The sequence below is a fragment of the Fundulus heteroclitus genome, chromosome 2 (genome assembly GCF_011125445.2).
Source record: "Fundulus heteroclitus isolate FHET01 chromosome 2, MU-UCD_Fhet_4.1, whole genome shotgun sequence".
Taxonomy (NCBI): Eukaryota; Metazoa; Chordata; class Actinopteri; order Cyprinodontiformes; family Fundulidae; genus Fundulus; species Fundulus heteroclitus.
This window is the reverse complement of record NC_046362.1, coordinates 32,701,452-32,723,650: the sequence shown is the minus strand read 5'-3', so window position 1 is coordinate 32,723,650 and position 22,199 is coordinate 32,701,452. Positions and strand designations below refer to the sequence as shown.

General features: G+C 42.7%; 1 protein-coding gene across 1 annotated transcript; it reads left to right on the top strand.

Moving 5' to 3' along the window:
* The first annotated feature begins 996 nt into the window (after window positions 1-996).
* prdm11 (PR domain containing 11) lies at window positions 997-14,160 on the top strand. Its single transcript, XM_036125490.1, has 7 exons — window positions 997-1,196; window positions 4,456-4,534; window positions 4,631-4,890; window positions 4,982-5,049; window positions 6,198-6,394; window positions 7,440-7,928; window positions 11,770-14,160. Exons 2-7 carry the CDS (start codon window positions 4,507-4,509, stop codon window positions 13,914-13,916), a joined length of 3,189 nt encoding a protein of 1,062 aa, XP_035981383.1. The 5' UTR covers window positions 997-1,196; window positions 4,456-4,506; the 3' UTR covers window positions 13,917-14,160.
* The last annotated feature ends 8,039 nt before the right edge of the window (window positions 14,161-22,199 follow it).

The window sequence follows — 22,199 nt, the reverse complement described above, 5'->3', positions numbered from 1 at the left end:
TCCTTTAGCTATCAGGCTCCTCTCCTGTGGAACCAAGTCCCAGTTTTGGTCCGTGAGGCAGACACCCCGTCTACTTTTAAGACTAATCTTAAAACTTTCCTTTTTGACAAAGCTTATAGTTAGAGTGGCTCATGTTACCCTGAGCTATCTCTATAGTTTTACTGCTATAGGCTTAGACTGCTGGAGGACATCAGGGTCTATTTCTCTCTCTCTACTGATTTCTACTGTTCTCCACTTTTGCATTGTATTGCATTGAAATGACTTTTCAAGACTTTCAACTTTTCGCTCTCTCTCTTTTTTATTCATAGTAGGTTCACCTGGTCTGACGTTCTGTTAGCTGTGACATCATCCAGGGGAGGCAGATCATCCACTATTACCATATAACATAGAAAGTACTCCTGGATCAATGTGAGCTTCTGTGCTTTCTGTGTCTCTGCTCTGTCTTCTCTAAGCCCCAGTGGGTGGAGGCAGATGAGCGTTCACACTGAGCCTGGTTCTGGTTCTGCTGGAGGTTCTCCTCCCTGTTAAAGGGGAGTTTTCCTCTCCACTGTCGCTTCATGCATGCTCAGTATGAGGGATTGCTGCAAAGCCATCAACAATGCAGACGACTGTCCACTGTGGCTCTACGCTCTTTCAGGAGGAGTGAATGCTGCTTGGAGAGACTTGATGCAACCTGCTGGGTTTCCTTATATAGGAAATCTTTGACCAGTCTGTATAATATGATTGATTTTGACTTTGTAAAGTGCCATGAGATGACATGTTTCAGGAATTGGTGCTATATAAATAAAATTGAATTGAAATAAATTGAATTGAATTTGCAGTATTTGAACCCTAAGTCGGTATTTAAACTAGTAGGCTATAAATCCTTTTAACGTGCATGCACAGCGGGAGTGAGAGCCCCCGCCCTGCCGCCTTCTGGTGCTCTCTGAGCGGACTGGGGGTCCAATTCTCTCGGTTAAGTTTAATATTCGCGCAGCTGCTTTCCCCCGCCTCTCTCCATGTCATTTCCTGTAATAAAAATGGTGGCCACCGCAAAGGCAGGCGACTGAGTCGGTGCAAAAAAGGAAAAAAAATATTGGAAAAAAAATAACGCAAAACTTTGCAGCCACAGAGCCAGCGGCCGGGACAGAAAGAGGAGGAGAGAGGAGCTCCAGCCCGGAGAGAGGCTCGGTGTCCCCGCGGCGCGTCTGCTCCAGGTGGGTTAGGGTCTGTGGCCACCGTGGCCACTGAAAATGGCTTCCGAAAACAGCAGGGTGATCGCCAGCAGCAGCCTGCAGGTCCTCTGCTGCAGGGAGAAAAGAGTGGCGCAGTTCTGAAGCGCGCAGTTACCCGCTGATCTGACCGGAGGTGACGCACAAAGTTAAAGAGAAGTTTTAGTTTTAGAGTGTTGCAAATCTTTTATGGTCCTGCTGATCTGCTGCAGAGATCATCTGAGCTATGCTGTAAATCTGTCAGCTTGAGTCAGAAAAGCCTTTTTAATAGCCACTACCAGAAATGTTTGATCTAAAGAAAATAATCTGCAGGTTCACCTAAAAATACTCAAATTCAGCTCTTATAATAAGCTGCAGTTGGAAAGTTAAGCAGCCTGAGGGTTCTCATGTTTCACTGCAGGGGCGCTGATAGGATCCTTGAGCATCGGGGGCCCGCAGCCCACATAAGGCAGTGCCAAGATAAGATAAGATAAGATAAGCTTTATTGATCTCACATTGGAGAAATTCACTTGTCACACACCGGCTTAGTGATCAAAAGAAGCTGCCAAAAGGCGGAAAAGGTGTATAAGGTATAGAGTAGACAGTGGGTCCACATGTATATACAGTATATCAAATAAAAAATAAAAATACAAAGGAAATAAAGCAGAGATTTGATATGACTATGTACATTCGGGGTGGCTTATATACAAATACAAATACAAATTGTGCATTAAAGGTATACTATGCAACCGGGGTTGATTTTCCAGCGAGGCTCCCCCCAGAGGGCGAAAGTAAAAGTGCACTGTCGTAAAGATGCTCAGCTGTTCTGGTTTCTCCATCAAGCCAGGCGCGGTTGTTTTGAGCTTAGCAGACAGGCGAACGCAACGAAAAGTGGAAAAAATGGCAGTACAAACAATGACTAACACAGTGAAAGTATGAACATCAGGGTTTCCCGCAGTGCTACCTTGGCGAGGCGGCTGCCAAACTCACGGTACCGCCTCGGCAACATTTAAAAAAAAAAAAAATAAATAAATAAATACAAAAAAAAGTAATAATAATAATAATAATAATAATAAAAAAAAAACCTCATTTGACGTTAACACGCGGTTCTTTGTTGTTGCTTTCGCGCGTGCATATAGTGAATGGCAGGGCAAAAACACATGGAGTTCTCGCAGTAAAGCAAGACCGACTTTCGCTGAATGCCAACGAGACGTTTGGAGCCAGTGATTTACATATTATCTTTATGTAAAGGCGATTTCATGAGCAGAGTAAAGGTACGCGCTTTGCAAAGAACACAAATTGGGCAAATAGAGCGAAGCAAAAAATTCCCTCAAGTTCTGAACTTTTCTGTCCACTCGCACCAAGTTAAAGCTCCTCGTTCGTTTATTTAAGCAGAAATTTTTTTTTGTTATGTTTTTTTTTTTTTTAAGGTGTTACCTGTGGCGTCTCTGAATTTCAGGCCAGTGGGGCCTGGCCCCACGAAAGGTTGCTGTGGAGCTCCATGTTCGTAATAATCAATGGGACTTGATTGTTCTTTATAGAGCAATATTGTAAAAAAAAAAAAGACACATTCCTTTTCCAGTAAAATTATATTATTAACATTTGTCTATATATCTAAGTCTGTTTAAATAATAAACATGTAAAATTGCAGTGCAACATGCTCTCAGTAGATAGCTGTGCGGCACAAATCCTCTGGCCACAAGCTCGGATCGTCCAATCAAAACACTGGAATTGCACATGTTATGTTCTGCCGGATAGTGTGCGACCATCTAGGCAGTGTAAGGTACGTTTATTTGTATAGCACATTTCAGTACAAGGACAATGCAAAATGCTTTACATGATTAAAACATTGGAAAATAAAAACAGAATAAAAGCAGGTAGGCGTCAGACAGCTCTCTCCTGGTGTTCACTCTCACTTCAATGACAAGGAGCACACAAAATGAAATGTCTGAGGTTTGAACAGAGCTAAGCTCTTTAAAAAGCCTGAGTAACAATGTTTTTAATCATGTGCTCCTGACGTTGATTAATTTTGCGGGTGTCCTAATTTATTCCTGAATGCAAATTCTTATTGCATTTTGCAGAAAAATATAATTCTCTTTTCTTCAGTGTTTATTGTTCCTTTTTTTTTAGTTTTGTTAATAATAAATGTCCACATATGTCAGAAAAACATACCGGTGACGTAATGTTTCCACACAACGCTATAATGCAAAGCAGTGCAGGGGTTGTAACAGTCCGATAGGGACAAGTCTGTCATTGAGGAAGGTGTGGGAGGCTGTATTTGAGTCGAGGACTGTATGTTTTGTCTGGAGTCCAGCGTTGGCTGCCATGAGGAGGACGCTAGTGATTTTAAAAAGAGCTGTTTGAGCGCTGTGGAGTAGGCGAAAGGCAGACAGAGCCTGTGCACGGACATTACTGGGAGAAAGGCAGCCATGTAAAAGTAAAAGTGTTCTGCTTAGAATAAAGTCACTCCTTACAGAAAAAAAAAGAAAACATATGTGCATGTGTGCATGGTCTGAATTTATTATAGGTGGTATTTGCTGATAGCTCACGAATACACTGGCCCCAGAGAGGTAATATGATAAAGCTTGAAAGATTAAGAAGTTCTATTAAAATGAGGCTATAGGAGAAAATGACAAACAGTGACTTCTATTGGTCAGATTGATTCAATATAGTTATATATATATATATAATGGTATATATATATAATATATATAGATATAGATATATATATAGATATAGATATGATATATAGGATAGATAGAGATATGAGATGATAGAGACTAGAGATAGATATTATAGATAGATATATAGATATCGAGATATAGATAGATATATATATAGATAGATATATAGTTATATATATATATATATATATATAGATAGATATAATATCTATATATAGATATATATCGTTATAGATATATATATATAATGATATCTATATATTAGATGTTACTATATAGCGTGATCTATCATATATATATATATGAATATCTAGATCTATATATATATCTATAATTATCTATATCTATATCTATATATATATATATCTATATATATATATATATATATATATATGAATAAATAACGTGTCAAACTTTGTCATATTACCTTTCTGAGCCTGAGCTATGAGCGAAGAAGTCCACCTATACCAAATTCAGACCATGCATACATGCAGATTTGGGTTTTCCTGCGGTGAAGACGAACAATCAACGTCCAGGACCCGGAGACGGACAATTTATGTTTGCTTTGTTTTTTTCCACAGAGGTTTTGGGACCTGGACGACGAGCTGGATTGTTAACAACATGGTTCCAAAATGAGCGAGCACCCTTCGGACCTCTGGTGTGAGTTTCTCCGTCATCTCTTCCACGGTGTTCAGATTTTAACCCACAAACAGCTCGCTCGACGGTCTGTCCGATGACGTTTTTTTTGTCCTTCAGTCTGTGAGGACTGTCAGAAATATTTCCAGGAGGCGTGTCCGTCCCACGGGCCACCGCTGTTCATCCCTGATACGCCAGTGGCCCCTGGATCAGCCAACAGGGCGGCTCTCACGGTCCCATCAGGCCTGGAGGTCTTCACTGAGGGAGGGGAGGTAGATGTTCGCTGCGTGGAGGCAATCTTCCCAAAGGGGGCAGTGTTCGGTCCCTATCAGGGTGAGCTGGTGTCCAAGGAAGAATCAGACAGCTCCTTCTCTTGGATTGTAAGTTAAATCAGTCAAACTCCAGTTTTTTTACCACTTGTGGACCAAATTAAGTTGAAAACAACCGTTTGTTTCCTGCTTGGTGTTTCAGATTGTTTATTTGAACAATTCGTCTCAGTCAGTTGATGGCAGTGATGAGACCAAAGCCAACTGGATGAGGTAAAGATTCCTCTGAATGTATGAAACTACTCCACATATATACTGGCTGTATACAGAAACCAATTTGAGTTTAACTGAACATAACAGAGTTTTAAAACGAAATCCTCAGGGTGTGGTCAGTGTCATAACAATCAGGAAGGACTCTATAACTACCCCGCACTGTTAGTGGCCCCTGCAATGTTATATTGGATTATTTTTTTTAATCTAATGCTCCCTCAGGCTGCTGCACAGAAAACATAAACAAACACTGTTAATTAAATAAAATAAATACATCTGTGGAAACCACAGCGACTGCATTTGCTCCTCCTGAGCAAGCATTTGAGGAAAGTGGAGAGGAATAACCAGAATCAGCCTAAGTGGCTGTCTGTCCCAACCTGGCCAGCCAGATTGATAATGTGTAGCACTCTCCGTTCTGCACATTATCAATCTGGGACGGCTCCATTTGAATCCGTAGGGACGTTCAACAGAACTCTCCGAGCTGATTGGGCGAAGCGACACCTAGTGCCCGCCTCCTGAATGTTGGCTTCAGCCAATCATGGTATCAAATTAAATGTGTGTTTGTGAACGCACAAACATCGCAAGAGTTCAGCTTTCAGGGAAGGTTATGTCTGTCCGCCTGTCCAAGGATTCAGGATATTAATAAAAACACAAAAAACACCAGGAAATATGTAACTTCTATCAAGAGGGGGGAAAACGCAGAATGAACCTAAAAGTAATAGCAGTAAAGCTTAAGATAATGCAAAAATGGAGAGTAGTAGGAGAAAGTAGCAGAATGAGGAACAGTGGTCATTATGTCCTCCAGCAGCCTAAGCCTATAGCAGCATTACTCCAGAGATAGATCAGGGTAACATGAGCCAAGCTTTGTCAAAAAGGAAAGTTTTAAGATTAGTCTTAAAAGTAGACGGGGTGTCTGCCTCACGGACCAAAACTGGGAGTTGGTTCCACAGGAGAGGAGCCTGATAGCTAAAGGATCTGCCTCCCATTCTACTTTTAGAGACTCTAGGAACCACCAGCAGACCTGCAGTCTGAGAGCGAAGTGCTCTGTTAGGAACATATGGAGCAATCTGTCATACATAATAGCAGTTTCTTCTTCAGGGCAATATATATTAGAAGAATCATTTTTATTTGTTATTTGGGCTGATCTGCAGGTTTGTTCATACCTCATCAGAGGACAGCGAGAGGAACCTGACAGCTTTCCAGCACAGCAGAAACATCTACTTCAGAGTGTGTCGGAGGCTAGAGGCCGGAGAGAAGCTGAGGGTTTGGTACAGCGACGACTACATCCAAAAACTTCAGCGTGTGTCCCAAGACAGCATCGATCGCAACCTGGACCCAGGTGACACACGCAGGAGATCAGACACTTTATCAAAGCTAACAATCCGGATTAACTACAACACATTTGATCAAGGCTACAGTTGTATAGATTATAATCTAAAGCGCCGTAAACAAAGACTACACTTTAAAGGCATACTATGCAACATTTTTCAGTTAATTAATGTGTTCCATACCGTTTTGGATGATTAAATGAGTCATTTCAAGTCGAACAAAGGTTTTCTCGGCCGCCCTGGTGGTCTGTGGGGGAAATACCGCACTTACAATTGCAGGAGCTCTCGGCCCGCACACACAGGCTCAGAAGTCTCGTGCATCGCGAGAGTCGGTCTTGCTTTACGGCGAGAACTCCATGTGTTTTTGCCCTGCCATTCACTATATGCACGCGCGAAAGCAACAACAAAGAACCGCGTGTTAACGTCAAATTAACATGCAAGCATATCGAGTTTTTTTTATTATTATTATTATTATTGTTTTGTTTTTGTTGGCGAGGCCAATGTTCATACTTTCACTGTGTTAGTCATTGTTTGTACTGCCGTTTTTTCGACTTTTCATTGCGTTCGCCTGTCTGCTAAGCTCAAAACAACCGCGCCTGGCTTGACGGAGAAACCAGAACAGCTGAGCATATTTACGACAGTGCACTTTTACTTTCGCCCTCTGGGGGGAGCCTCGCTGGAAAAATGAAATGTACTCTCACCCGTTAACTACTTTGTCCACCAGGTGGTGCCGTTTTATCTTTTTGAGTCAAACTGTTTAGACTTAGACAACTTTATTGTCATTTTTTATGTACAGAGTGCATACAGAACGACATTTTCTTGCATACAGCATACGACGGTGTAAGGGATTGCAGGTGGAATAAGGCAGCGTTACAATATAAAGTGCAGCAGTGATCAGAATGTAACACTACAGGAGAAAAAAACAGGGTGCAAGAACAGTATACAGAAGAATGTTCAGCTACAGTTTCCTGCTGTATGTTCAGCAGTCTGCTCACCTGTTTTACTGACTCAGAATCTTTTTATCCAGTGGCTTTTATCTGTAAAGGATAACTGGTTTTGTTTCAGATCCAGCGGTCTTTCAAAAACTCCAGAAGGATTTCAAACCTCCTGGCCTGCCCTCAGCCCTGCAGGGTAAACTGTGCACCAGCAGACAGTCCTGTGAAGAGTTAGACGGCCAGCCTCCTGCTAAGAAGAAGAAGATCGACCTCATCTTCAAAGACGTTCTAGAAGCTTCTCTGGAGGACTCCAGAAAGTCCGGGTCTGGCTCCTGCCTTCTTGGCGAGGGAGATAAACCAGACCTCCAGCCAGGTGCAGACGTGTCGGAGAGCCGCCGCAGCGTTCCCAACCTTAAGGCGGAGGAGACTGAGGAGAGCGTGAGCAGCAGAAAGCTCTCCGCCTCCTCCTGCCCCAACTGTGTCAAACTGAAGAAGAGGATCGTCGAGCTGGAGGAGGAGCTGGCCTGTCTCAGGAGACAGCAGGGGAACTCGCCCGGTCCGTCAAGTTCAGAACTGGATCCGCCACATCCTGAACAGGCGCCCATTGAGGATTGTCAAGGTGGGTCGAAAGAGTGCAGGCAGGCGGTTTAAAGGTTTAATCATCCTGCAGCTCCAGACTGGTTGTAGTGGGTTCTTAACCTGCAGAGACCCTTTATCAGTCTGAACCACTGAGCTATATAAAACACTGAAGTGCTGATTTTGCCGAAAAACTGAAGTCACTGGCCGCCATCTTGCTACTCCCTACTCTCACAGAATCCCACAGGATTTGGTTGCAACAACAAGCAGTTTTCTGGCTGTGTGAAAACGTTTCACAGGTAATTCTACAGTCAGTGGATGTACTAACACTATCAACTACTAGGAAATTAGGTGCTGCAATATTTTACGTTATTCATATAAAATATACATATGTGTATATATAAGTATGTGTATATGTATATATGTATATATATGTATACACATATGTAAATATATGTTTTTGTATATTGTTATTTATATATTCATAAATCTTAAACATATATATTTAAATGAATAAAATGCAAAATATTTCAGCACATGACTTTCTCAGTACTTGATATTTTTAGAACATAACAAAAAAGTATATGGCATTTGACATTTTAAAAGTCTTTAGCCCCGCCTGAACATGAGAAAATCCTCGTCATTCGATGCTGTAGCGCACATATTCCCTGGTTACTGGGGGAAAATAGGGAGTACCAATATGGCGGCTGGTGGCTTCACAGCGACTCGTTCAAACAGACGGCGATTAGCACTCCAGTGTATTATATAGCTCAGTGATTCTGAACAGTTTCATCTGACTCTGACGGTGCAGGTTCAGTACAGTGGCATGATGTTGATGAGCCACACTGTAAGATATGGGAAGGAGATGTTTATGGTCTGTTACTTCTTCTTTATACTTTCAGTGATACAGAAGAAGTAAACAGCGGGAACGATAGGTTAGGGCTGGACGATATAGAAAAAAAGCTTATCGATTAAAAAAAATGCATATTGATCGATATCGATAATTATTGAAAATATTTAAACCCATATTTTATGTGCAGCTCTGCCTGGACATTTTATGATATTGCTAAATGATTTAATTTTGATAAAGAACACAAACACAGAATTCCAATTAAATCTTTATTTAACCAACTTTTTTAACCATAACAGAATTTTTTTTTTAAAGAAAAATTACTTAAGAGATCTGAGTTATGTTATTAAATACTGACAAAGAATACACTAAAGTCACCAGTAAAATGACCAAAATAAATACCATTTTATCACAAAGAAGGGAGCCCAGAATGGCTCGCGCTGCTGCAGGAGTGAGCGGCTTATGTGATGAAACAAGTTGGTTGTGTTACCAGACTTTGTTTTTACCGGTTCCTTGCAAGTTTTACAAATCACTGGTTTATTTCTGTCAGACTGGCGATCTAGTAAAACCCCGTTTTGGGACCGTTTCCTCCGCTGCTCCTTGCTGTGACATATTCACATGCTCTGTGTTGTGGTTTGAGAGGGCGGCGCTTTGTGACGGCGTGCCTGGGTCCGCGATTACGATTGGTCGAGAGGAAGTAGTGACTGTAGCATCAACTAATATGATAGGCTGAAAGGAAGGAAGGAAAACTGTCTATCAAACTTTTATCGACCCTGTTTTTTCCTATCGCACCACACGTCTATCGATCGATATATATTATTATTGAATTATCGTCCAGCCCTGCGATAGGACTTTTAGCAGCTTCATCTAAGGGAGAATCGCAACTATATTTTGTCGTCTGTTGTTTTTTGTGTCCTCTCTAACAGTGTAGCAATCATTAAGACAACAATTGTTGTCTTAATGGGAAAAAGAGCCCAACAGATTTTGCTTTCACAAGTGGAGCCTTACTGCTTTCACCATAGTGCTCCGCTTGATTTATATATGCAAGAAGCTTTATTAGATTTTATTCTGTGACTATTTCATGTTCAATAGACATGCAAACAGATAGAAGAGGGAAAAGGGGAGAGAAACAGATGAGACAAAATGCTAAAAGGGAGAAAAGGTGTAAGAAAAAGAGGAGAGGAAAAGGAGAGAGCAATATAACATCCTCTAAGGTCTGGGCTCCACACTTAGTGGAGAGGGGGCAGTCCAACCCCCAACCTGACAAAGACAAACAGAAAACTGTGTACACAGTCACATTCAGAACTAAATCAAATTTAAACAGATAAGCTCTGAACTCAAACATGTATCGTCAATAGAGACAGAGGGGATATTAAGCTGTGGGCAGGAATGGCTGCCGGGGCGCAGGGACAGCGCGTGCACACTGCAAAAACAGAACTAAAAGTAAGTGAAATTTTCTTGAAATCATTGTAAATTGCCTTGATTTGAGCAGGTAAATAAGACTATTTGCCAAAGGAATAAGATTTTTGCACTTAAAATAGGAAAAATGTATCTCCATCATCTTATTTCAAGTGCATTATATCTAATTATCTTATTTTAGAGATGAATTGTTCCTGTTTTAAGTGCAAATATCTCATTGTATTGGCAAATAGTCTTATCTACCTGCTCAAATCAAGGAAAAATACACTAATTTCAAGAAAATTTTTACTTATTTTTAGTTCCCTTTTTGCAGTGCAGTTTATATACGGACCCTTAGTCCGGGTTCGACTCTCGCCCATGGACCTTTGCCGCATTTCTTCCTCCCCTCTCCCTCAGCCCCCCTTCCTGTATGCCTGCTTTCATTAAAGGCCACTAGTGCTACAAAAAAGGGAATAGCTTGGCCAGTATGTCCCTTCAGGAAGGTGAGACAGCCAATCGGGCCCAGGTATGGCTTAAAAGGGCAGAAAAAACCCTAGAAAGTTAAAATAAGGTGTCAGGTTCAAACACCTAAAACATTCATTAACAACACAAGAAGGAGAGACAACAATGAGGTTAGTTTTCATAAATCTTGCAAGGAGAGGAGCTGAGATGCTTAATACAGATCTCCAAACTCGCTCTGAAGACACTCTGTCCCCTCCTTGCTTTTATTAGGGAAACCCTGGTTACATTTGTCAAGCTAAGGGGTAGGGATAAGCTAAACACTCTGTGACCTTAGGAACACAGAGATAATACTAAGCAGTCCACACAGTACATTTATACATAAGCACTCCAGATGCCAGAATACAGTTTATCACAGTTTCAGACATATTTAGAAAAACACTTATTATCGTCACAACACATTTCTCTGCTTTCTGCAGGCTTTCTGCAACAATAAGAGAGAGAGAGTAAATCAATACACATACATAGTAAAATGAAATAGTAACCACTGGTCTATATATTCCAGCAAATATATGATTAACACAATAAACCTAATGAACAATAAACTAAAGTAAAGAGAGATCGGGCATATAAAATACACTGTAATAAAACCTTAAAACTTCTTAGTAGTAAAGAGTATATACGTAATAAATGCAATGAACTTAGTAGATAATAGTAAAATAGTAAGATAGAAAATAGTAAAAATAGTAAATAGTAAAATAATTCTGTCATAAGGTCTGTAAAAACAACAATTGCATTAATGGAGAGTAGTAGGAGAAAGTAGAGGAGAGAGTAATGGTTAGAGACGAGTGTCAGAGGGGACATTTGACCTAAGGACAGCTGCAGGAGTGGTGGCACCAACACAAAGACAGAAAGCTGAGCTCATGTTCAGGTTTTCATCGGGAAAGGTCAAAACTCTACAAAGGTAGAAGCCGAGACACTCTGCATTGTTTGTAAAAGTACTGAAAGTGAAAGGGAAGATTTGGAAATGATTTCAAACATAAGAGTAAGCGCTGAAAGATGTTTGCAAGCTGCTCCTCCAGTTGCAACCATTCAGAAAGGTCCGTTTTATGAGGAACATGCAGGCTCTGAATGACACTTTTCCTCCAGCAAAGGTTGAACGGGTTTGTGTTTACAGGGATGGAGCCCTTGACGCCCACCCAGATGATCCTTGATGAAGACGACCAGGAAGTGGACTCGGCTGACGAGTCGGTCTCAGCGGACCTCCTGATTTCACCCGAGGACTCGTCCAAGCCCTACGCCGGCGCAGGCCGACGAATACGCCGCTTCAAGCAGGAGTGGCTGAAGAAGTTCTGGTTTCTTCGTTACTCGCCCACCCTGAACGAGATGTGGTGCCACGTCTGCCGCCAGTACACCGTCCAGTCGTCCCGGACCTCCGCCTTCATCGTCGGCTCCAAGCAGTTCAAGATCCACACGATCAAGCTGCACAGCCAGAGCAACCTGCACAAGAAGTGTCTGCAGCTCTACAAGCTGCGCATGCATCCCGAGAAGACGGAGGAGATGTGCCGGAACATGACGCTGCTGTTCAACGCGGCGTACCACCTGGCCCTGGAGGGGCGGGCCTTCTCAGACCTCCGTCCTCTGGCTGAGCTGCTGAGGAAGTGCGAGCTCAAAGTGGTGGATCAGTACATGAGTGAGGGCGACTGTCAGATTCTGGTCCACCACATCGCTCGAGCTCTGCGGGAGGAGCTGGCTGAGAAGATGCGCCTGTCTCCCTTCCTGAGCGTCGTCATGGACACTCAAAGCGACGACCTCTTCTCAGACCTGGTGGCAGTTTACATCCAGATCGCGACCAGCGACAGTTCCCAACAAATGGAGTTCCTGTCCTTGCAGAGACTGAGCGCGCCTAGCGTGGACGGATACCTCCAGGTTCTGGACCGGGCCTTCGGCGGCCTGGGGGCTCGGCTGCGGGACTTGCTGGTCGTGGGTCTCGGAGTGGACGGCACCAACATCTCGTCGGGGATTAGAGCGAACCTGTACGTAGCCGTCCAAAAGACTTTTCCCTGGATCCTCTGTCTCCCCATCATGATCCAGCGACCTCACCTGGAGGTTCTGGACAACATCAGCGGGAAGGAGCTCTCCTGTCTGGAGGACCTGGAGAACAACCTGAAGCAGCTCCTCAGCTTCTACCGCTACTCTCCACGCATGATGGCCGAGCTGCGATCCACCGCGCCGACTCTCTCCGAGGAAACCGAGTTCCTGGGCGACATCAGGGCCGTGCGGTGGCTCATCGGAGAGCCCGGCGTCTTGAACGCTCTCATCAAGGATTACCTGGAGGTTCTGTCCCACTTGAAGGAGATCAGCGGCCAAACACAGAGGGCCGACGCCGCAGCCATCGCCCTCACGCTCCTCCAGTTCCTCATGGACTATCAGTCTGTGAAGCTCATCTATTTCCTGCTGGACGTCATAGCTGTCCTCTCGCGGCTGGCCCTCACCTTCCAGGGGGAGCAGCTGCTGGTGTCCCAGGTGGAAGCCAAGATAGAGGAGGCTATTCAGGAGATGGGCCAGCTGGTGGACTGTCCCGGGGAATATCTGCAGGAGTTTGAGGAAACCTTCAAGGAAAGCTTCAACGGCGTCGCTTTAAAGAACCTCCGTGTTGCAGAGTCCAAGTTTCAGTCCATCAGGAAAAAGATCTGCAGCAGGAGTCAGGGGATCCTGTCCCAGAGGCTGGACCTGCAGAGCCGCTCCTTCACCAGAGCCTGCAAGGTGCTGGACCTGGGCAGCTGGCCCGGCGACCACGAAGACCTGCAGACCTTCGGGGAGGAGGAAATCCAGGTCATGTTCGACCACCTGGACCGCCTTCCTTCTGCAGGTCCGGAGGACAGGACGGAGGCCAGGAGCAGCCTGCTGGGGGAATGGAAGGACCTGAAGGCGGACTACTTCAGCATGAGCGGCTTGAAAGACGTTCTCCTTCACATCTGCAAGCACAAGCAGCGTTTCCCGCTGCTCCACCAGATCGCGCAGGTGGTCAGGCTCCTGCCCAGCTCCACGGCCTGCTGCGATAAAGGCCGAGGCGCTCTGCAGAGGATCTGCAAGAACAGCCGCTCCAGGCTGACCCTGGAGCAGATGAACGACCTGCTCACCGTGGCCGTCAACGGGCCGCCCGTCGCAAACTTCGACGCGAAGCGAGCGTTGGACAGCTGGTTCGAGGAGAAGTCCGGGAGCGGCTACTCGGCTGAGGCACTGAACCGGACGTCGGCGGCTGATCCGAAGTCGGTGCTGCACAGCGCTGACGCCAGCGCAAAATTCCTCCCTGACGTCTGAAGCAGAAGATCTGCAGTTAACAGCTTAGCAACCAGTGCAGTCTGACTGCCAGGCTGCTGCGTCTGCAAAAAGCAGAAGATAAAGTTCAGTAAGACGTTCAGACACTGGAAAGAGAGGACAAAGAATTTATTACAGACAGAAAGATCAGGCCAGAAGATTCAGCTGTGTTCAAACATCTAAAATCAGCTGTAAAAGCTTTTAATGTGCTAATTAAGATCAGATGGAGGGTTATCCTGAGCGCGCTGCCACTAATGGCCGACCTGACCATGACCAATTAATGCCTCATTCCCAACAGGATTTCCTAAAGCAAAGACGGAGGCTTTACATTATTTCAAGTCCTTTATAAAATCAAGTTTAGATATAATTTTCTTAGTTTGTTACTATTAGTTGTAATATTCTTCATCTGATCCTGTGGATCGTGCCCAGAATGCGGTACCGCGCACGTGACGTCACCGTCTCAAGAGCAACGCCCCTTTTGCCGCTTAGGTAGGGCATACAGGAGAGAAAGCACGGATAACCCAGCTATTACAAGCGCAACAGAACTAGCGATATGACCGACTTTACAGCCGTTAAACTTTCCCAAGACGGTGTCCCAGGCGCACGGTTTACTGGCCGAACTGTCGAAGAACACACCAACCTTCAGCTCAAACGATGGCTTGAGGTTCGAGGGCTTAAAAAAACTGGAAAACTGGCCGAGTTGATGAACGGTAAGCTTTGTTTTTTTTTCCTGCGCGGCGATCATGGCAGTGTCGGCCGTTTTTTTTTTTTTTTGTTGTTGTTTGCAATCACCGTCCAGGAATGGGTATATGTTTAATCTTTGTCTCATTTGAAATGTTTTTGAGTAAGCTATCCTGGTAGCAGGCTATCATGTTAGCGCCTGCTACCATGATAGCCTATATGCTATCATGGTAGCAGGCGCTACTTTATTAACATGTCGGCCACCAAAATACTCTTACCTTGACTTGATGTCCCTGGAATTGGGTCAGGATGTTCTTCGGTTGGGCCCTTTCCTCCGACAAAATGCTTGCTACATATGTACTTGAATTTGGTAACTTTTTCCGGGTTGAACTGTTGTGTAGGCCAACCGCCCTGGTCCCAGCGCACACATTTCTCCTTGGCAGTCTTGAAGAAAACATCCTTCATATGCGGCCGATCAGCGTACCTCGAGTCGCTGTTGCACGTTCCATAGCAACAATGTTTAAAAACCATGGTCTTAGATTTGGAAAAAGCAGTCGTTTACCGAGTAAAACCTAGGCTAACGCACGTCTCTTTTAAAGCAAAGCAGCGGCGGGTTTCAAAAGTTTGCCCCACTGCGTACCACGTGATGTGACGTCATTGTGACGTTGTGTTTCTAAAAATAGCTCGCGCGCGGTACCGCATTCCTGTTTGGCCTTAAATCTTACATCTGCCCCCTAGTGGTCTGTATCGGGAAATACAAGTATTGACTGATTTTAATTTCTTCTATTTTTTTGTATTTTGTCGCTTCAGACCATCAAAAATATTTCAATACCTGTTAAAGATAACCCTGTGTAAATAAAAAAATGCAGATTTCAAATGACAAAAATCAAACCAAACCCGAACAATTAGTTGTGCCACATGTGGCCGAATCATGAAGCATTGGCTGTTTTCCACCGTGGAAAACTTTGGCCTTCTCTTCTTTGCAGAATTGTTATATTTGAGTCACACGGGAGTTTTTTATTTACGCCCGAATTGTCTTTTCAAGGTCACTCCACAGAACCGCAGTTGGATTCAAGTCCTAAGTTTGACTGGGACACTCCAAAACCTTTATTTTTGTTTTCCTGACGTTCAGACGTGTGCTTGGGATCATTGTCCTGCAGTTGGTCTAAGCTAAATGATAAAAACTGCAAAGCAGCCGCAGACCATGACCCTACCACCACCGTGCAGGACTGTAGGTACGATGTTCTGTTTCATGAAAGCCCGTTTTTCATTTTAAATGTAACAGGGTGAAATCCTTCCAAGCAGCTGCACTTTAGACTCGTCAGTCCTCAGAATGTTTCCCCTAAAGTCTTTGGGACGATCTTAAAACACTTCGCTCATTTGATTTGAGCGTTTGGGTTCTTCGTGGTCCGCAGCGGTTCTGGCCTTGAAGGTCTCCTGTTGATGCCCAGTCAGTCCCTGTTTTTTTTTATTTTTTACTGAGGCACATGAGGCCTGCAAAGCTATAGATGGCCTCTTAGATGAGTAGTTGAGGTGTTCTTGATTCATTTTTGGTCATATGTTGATAGTGGCTCCCGCTGTGGTTCTCTAGAGTCCCAAAGAAGAAGAGAACCCCAAGAAAAAGCTTTGTAGTTCCTTTCCACACTGCAAAAACCGAGCTAAAAATAAGTAAAGTGTTCTTAAAATTAGTGCATTTTTCCTTGATTTGAGCAGGTAAACAAGATGATCTGCCAATAGAAAAAGATTTTTGCACTTAAAATAGGGACAATTCATCTCCATCATCTTATTTCAAGTGCAGTATATCTAATTATCTTATTTTAGGGATCAAAATACTCATTCCATTGGCAGATAATCTTATTTATCTGCTCAAATCTATGACAAACACACTATTTTTGAGAACATTTTACTCATGTTTAGATCCGTTTTTGCAGTGCAGACTGATGGTGACGTTGCTACGGTTCCTCTCCTGGATCTTGCACCCTAGATTCTCTTCTATATCGTTTTCTAGACCTTCCCTTTTGAATCCGGCTGTGGCGCCGGTGCTGGGTCCGACGCCCGATGAGTCACTCCGAGCTGCACGTGTAGGCAGGATAACAGAATGTCGCTCATGAGGAACAATGAGTCGGTGTCCGGCTGAAAGACAGCCTCTGTATCGGCGCCGTCAACAGCAGCGCGCTCAGTCTCGGCGCCTGACAGTAACGCAGTGTTTGGATGTGTAAAGGCTTTATGATTCTGCAGTATTCTCTATAAAAACAGAACAAATGTCGCTGAGCCTCTTTTTAACGAGACTATTTTTCTCTGCTGTTTAATGATTGTCCAGCTGAGTGAATGCTGAAGCTGCTCTGAGGCTCTTTTCTTCTTCTCTCCATGTTTGTCTTGAAGCTTTTTACAGCAGCGAATGAGAGCTTTCCCTTTCAGCTGCTCGACCAACTGCAGAGTTCAGCACATTCTCAGCTGCCTGCCGTTTTAATGCATTGACCAATGTTGGAATACAGGCCTCATTTTCTCCCCCGAATGTCACCAACATTCTGGTCATTTAAAATAATAATGTGACATTTTAGTTGAACTTGGCCCTTACACACCTGAAGGTGAAGGTCGTGATCTGGAAACCTTGAGATCTTCTCCACGAACACCACAAACAGGATCAGAGAGCAGGAGCAGCCATGAATGAGCTCCACCTGCATGATCATCTACGTTAACTTAGGTTAGACCAGGGGTGTCAAACATACGGCCCGCGGGCCGGATCCGGCCCACCGAACAATTTAGTCCGGCCCAGTGGTTAAATGCATTATCATTATAAAAAAAAATATATATATATTTTTTTTTTCCCCCAGTGTCCTGTCTGGCAATGTGGCAATAAGATGCCACAAAGAGCTCATCAGATTTGACTTTCACAAGTGGACAAGATAAAAGGAAGAGAATGATTGATTATTCTATTGATTATTGAAAAAAACATGTACTTCGTTTAATTGAAAATATGCAGTTCCTATATTGTCCACGAGGGGCGCTGTGTTTTAATTAGCAGATTAAGCTTCAGGTGTGGAAAAATTCAAATCATTTCTTAATTTTTATCTGTTTGATGTATTTTGTCATGCAGGACAGTGTTTTTAAGTTCCAAAAAATGTGAATAAATGTTTTTCAACATTGTATAATCACTGTGATCAGTTCTTATGCATAATGCACAAGTAAATGTTTAAGTATTGTTGAAATTGCACATACTTTTCTTAAAAACGCTGAGGTTATTCATAATATATTGTGTAAAAGTGAAATTAACTTAATATGAAAATCAACAAGTCCACATTTATTAGTTCTATTTAATCTTGCAATGAGTTAACTCGTGTGGCCCTCTGGAGATCAGATTAAGCTGAATGCGGCCCCTAAACCAAAATGAGTTTGACACCCCTGGGTTAGAGAATAACTTGAGCGCTTTCATAAATATATCGGATCATCCGACACTTTGTACCTTAACATCTCTTTGTTGCTATTTATTTAAACATGCGGAGACTTCTGTTCCACCTGGGTACTTGGTAATGATTTAATGTTCTGAATAGCGTTTAATTACGAGGACGACACTCAGTCAAAGCCTTCAAACGCTCCCCAAAAATGAGAAAACACCAAGCTGTCATCAGTGCACAGACGCCTTTTTCATCTTGGGTGGATGTTCAATTAATACGATCATTTTCAATTCCCACAGAGATGTTAGAAATGACGTGGTGGAGATTCTCAGTCATCCAGGTCATGATCAATCCAAGAAAGGTTAAAAAACAAAACAACTTCTATTCGGAAGCTGAAGACGTTTCGCTCCCCATCCACAAAATTTTCTCAATTCAAAATAAACGACTCTCCATTGTTGTAGCTATCAGTTCCAGGTGAATCTAAGCTCTAACGAGGCCTCGCCTGCAGGTCTATAAAGCTGGGAAATCCACGCTACTCCAGACATTTTGAATTGGGAAAGCTTCCTGGATGGGAAGCAAAATGTCTTCAGCTTCAGAGCAGAAGTCCAGTTGTTTTATTTTTTAACCTTTTTTTGGTGTGATCATAATCTGACTTTATTGAGTTTTAATCTAACTGTAATCTACAGCTTCACCACTAGAGGTCAGGGTATCTAATGTGCGGAGTCTGTATTCTCAAAATATCCCATTACTTCTAATAATGTTGAATGTTTTGACTGCAGATCGGAGCCTGTGAGTTGCTTGCATGCATTTATTTGCTTTTCAGGATGTAATGTTACAATAATGAGTGACTTAAATAGTGTAAAGTTTTTTTTTTACCATTTGTTGCTGCTGTTTGCTCAAAAACCCATCAGCTGAGAAAAGTTTGTTGTTCTCTTTTACTTTATTTGGGATTTTTATTTTTTATCTTGACATGATTGTACTCTGATGGCTTTTTGTCAATAATGGGTTATTTTGCTGACTCATGTTCGTCTAGCTTCTTTGCTTTCTGTTTTTGTTTTGAAAAGCAATTAAGAAAGACATAAAACATATTTTAACAGAAAAAAAACATGTTTTTTTTGCCATTATTATTTTTCACCATCGTCACAGATTGTGATGAGAAAACTTAGTATATTCTGATGTTTTTTTAGATCAATAGGCATTCACTTTTCAGGAGATCATAAACTTCACAGCAATGATTTAGAGGTGTATTAAAATCAGAATTTAATTGTAATGAGCTTTATTGCATTTAGTATTAGCAGTAAAATGTTTTTTGTTGAGCTGCTCCTGAACTTTCTTTGATGAACACAAAAAATAATTTAATACACAGAGGCCATTTATGTCACTAATTGAGACATATCCTATTCTCACTGTTGCCATGGCATCCCTAACGATGCATCCCTAACGATGCCATGGCGTTGTCATAACAGTTAACTCATGATGGGCCATGATCTAATGGGCTTTTCTGAGTATTTCTGGTCTTTGAGTTATTTCTGTATTTTCTACATTTAGCTGCTTACACAGTGTTCTTCTCGTTGTTGCATGTTTCTCTGACGTCATCACTCTCCCTCCTTCGTCTTGCTCTCCGCTCGGCTGCCACTCATTCTGTGGATTGTTCTCACCTGATTTCCACGACCCGATCACGTCCCCACAGTACTGAAGCGCCCTGGTTTCGTTCTCCCACGGCTGGATCCGACCGTTGCCGTCTCTCCGATTCCCGTGGGTTCTCCTTGTGAATTTTACGACTTTGCATTATAAAATTTCTCCGTTCCATTCTCTATCGTTCGTCCACCGATGTCTTGTTGTCGTCTACATCGATGACCTACAGACACGACATGTACCGAGATGTGAGTCGTTGTAAAAATCTTGTGAGGAGATGAGACGAGTCTGAGTTTTCCTGTCGTCATGGACAAACCTAGTACCCCTCATTATGCTGAGAAGGCCATCCCTGTAGGAAAGCATGGTGGTGGCAGCATCATGCCGAGGGGATATTATTCACTGTAAGGAAACTGAGAAAGTATGGTTGGTGTGAGATATGGATAAATTAGAAAGTCACACCAAGGTTAAAAAGTCCTCAGAAGGATCAGGTCACTAATGTTTGTACTTATGTCCCTAAATGTTTAATAATAATATATTATAATGCTTTTTACAGCCATAAACAAGCTTCTGGGATCCTTCTAGCCAGACATATGACCAGTACACTGCAAAAAGAGAACTAAAATAAGTAAAATATTCTTGAAATGAATGTATTTGCCCTTGATTTGAGCAGGTCAATAAGATTTTTTGCCAATGGGATGAGTATTTTTACCCCTAAAACAAGATAATTAGATATACTGCACTTGAAATAAGATGACAGAGATGAATTGTTCCTATTTTAAGTGCAAAAATCTTATTCCATTGGCAAATAGTCATATTTACCTGCTCAAATCAAGGAAAAATAGTTTCATTTCAAGAAATAATTTCTTATGTTTAGGTCTATTTTTGCAGTGTATTCTTGGTTTCCTGGCATAAACCTCGCGTTCACCACCCTCCACAACCTTTGGACCGGGTTGACCGGGCTCATTATCCTATTTTGTCCGTCCCAGAACCAGCTTGGATGTCTGTCTGGGATCCTCACCCTGTTGGAAAACTCGATGTTCCTCAAGTTTCAAGTTTCTAGACTAGAGAAAAAGGTCAGGATGGTTGGGATCAGCTCCTTTCTTAAGGCTCTGCGCTCACAGCCTTCAGCTGAAACCAGTGGGAGGGCGACGGGCCCATTTATGTCAGAGGTTCTGAACCCAGCTGCCATTCAATAAACAATTTATCCATCGAAGCATCAGGCCACAGCTACAGAACCGAAATTATTACAGAGAGCAGTTTGTCTCCAGGAGACGGCGAGCGGAGAAGACTCAATGAGAGCACAAAACAGCTTCCTGCCAAGTTTTACCCCGACCGTTTGGACTCCAGTCTGCGTCAGAGAAAAGAACCGGGAGCGCTGCGGCGAACGGACCAACCAGCAGAGACAAGGGAGAGGAAGTTCTGCGGCACGTTGTTTTCATAATGAAATATGACTGAGCCGTTTATCATCCGTTCAGGTCGCATCAGCTGTAGACATGACAGAGCTGCTTTGTTTGAGCAGTTTTTAGCCGCTGCTGTCGACGGGTCAGTCTGAGAATAAAAACTTGCACCGTGACTCTGAATGTGAGCTTTGTCTGCAGGCCGCAGGCTTGTTGAACAGCCTCTGCAGCCTGAAAACACTAACAGACTCATTTATTCATCACTGAGGACCACAGACGAGCTTCTCCCGTATATTTACAGCAAATGTTTGCATGTGTAACTGGTTTGATGGTCATATTTCATCACTGGTTATAAACTGAAAACTGAAGCAACATTCTTAGTTTTCTATGGAGGGTAATTTTCTGCACTACCCTCTTCTCATCGCTGCACCTGCATAAACCCTAATTTAACTACAATTAAACAGCCAAAAGGAAATTCAAATCCATTCAGTTTTATTTATAGCACCAGTTCTCAACAAATGGCATCTCAAGTCTCTGTAAAAACTCAATCAGATTATACAGATTGGCAAACTTGCCAATCCTCTTTCGTCTTTCACATGACCTAAACTGAGTTTCAAAATTTTATGTTTAACATGCAGCAAGAAAAATGAAATAAAACTTAAAAAAAAAAAATAATATTCTGGATTTAAAATATTGCGTTTTTGTAGTGCAGATTTTTTTGTGACACTTTAATTCCACAGAAAATACAAAGTAATGATAATAAAGAAGAATATTCCTCTTATGATCAATATGATTTAAAAAAACAACAAACAAATGCTGTTTCCTCCTGTCTAAGTTCGGAAATAAACATCATGATTGGAAGTAAGTGCCTTCATGTAACTTTGAATGAGCTTTCTGAGGCAGGATAAATTATTTTATTAAATTAAACTCTGCATACCTAGAACACGAACCAAACACGGAGAAGCAGCATTAAGTTCCTATGCTCCACTTATCTGGAACAAACTTCCAGAAAACTGTAAAAGTGCGGAAAGCCTGAGTTCCTTTAAATCGAGATTAAAAACATTTGTTTAGAATTGCCTTTGAATGTTCCAGTTAAACTGTTTTACTGTTTTTAATGTTCTTTTTTTGTGTCTACATTCTATCCCTACTTGCTTTTATTCCTATATTTTAATCATGTA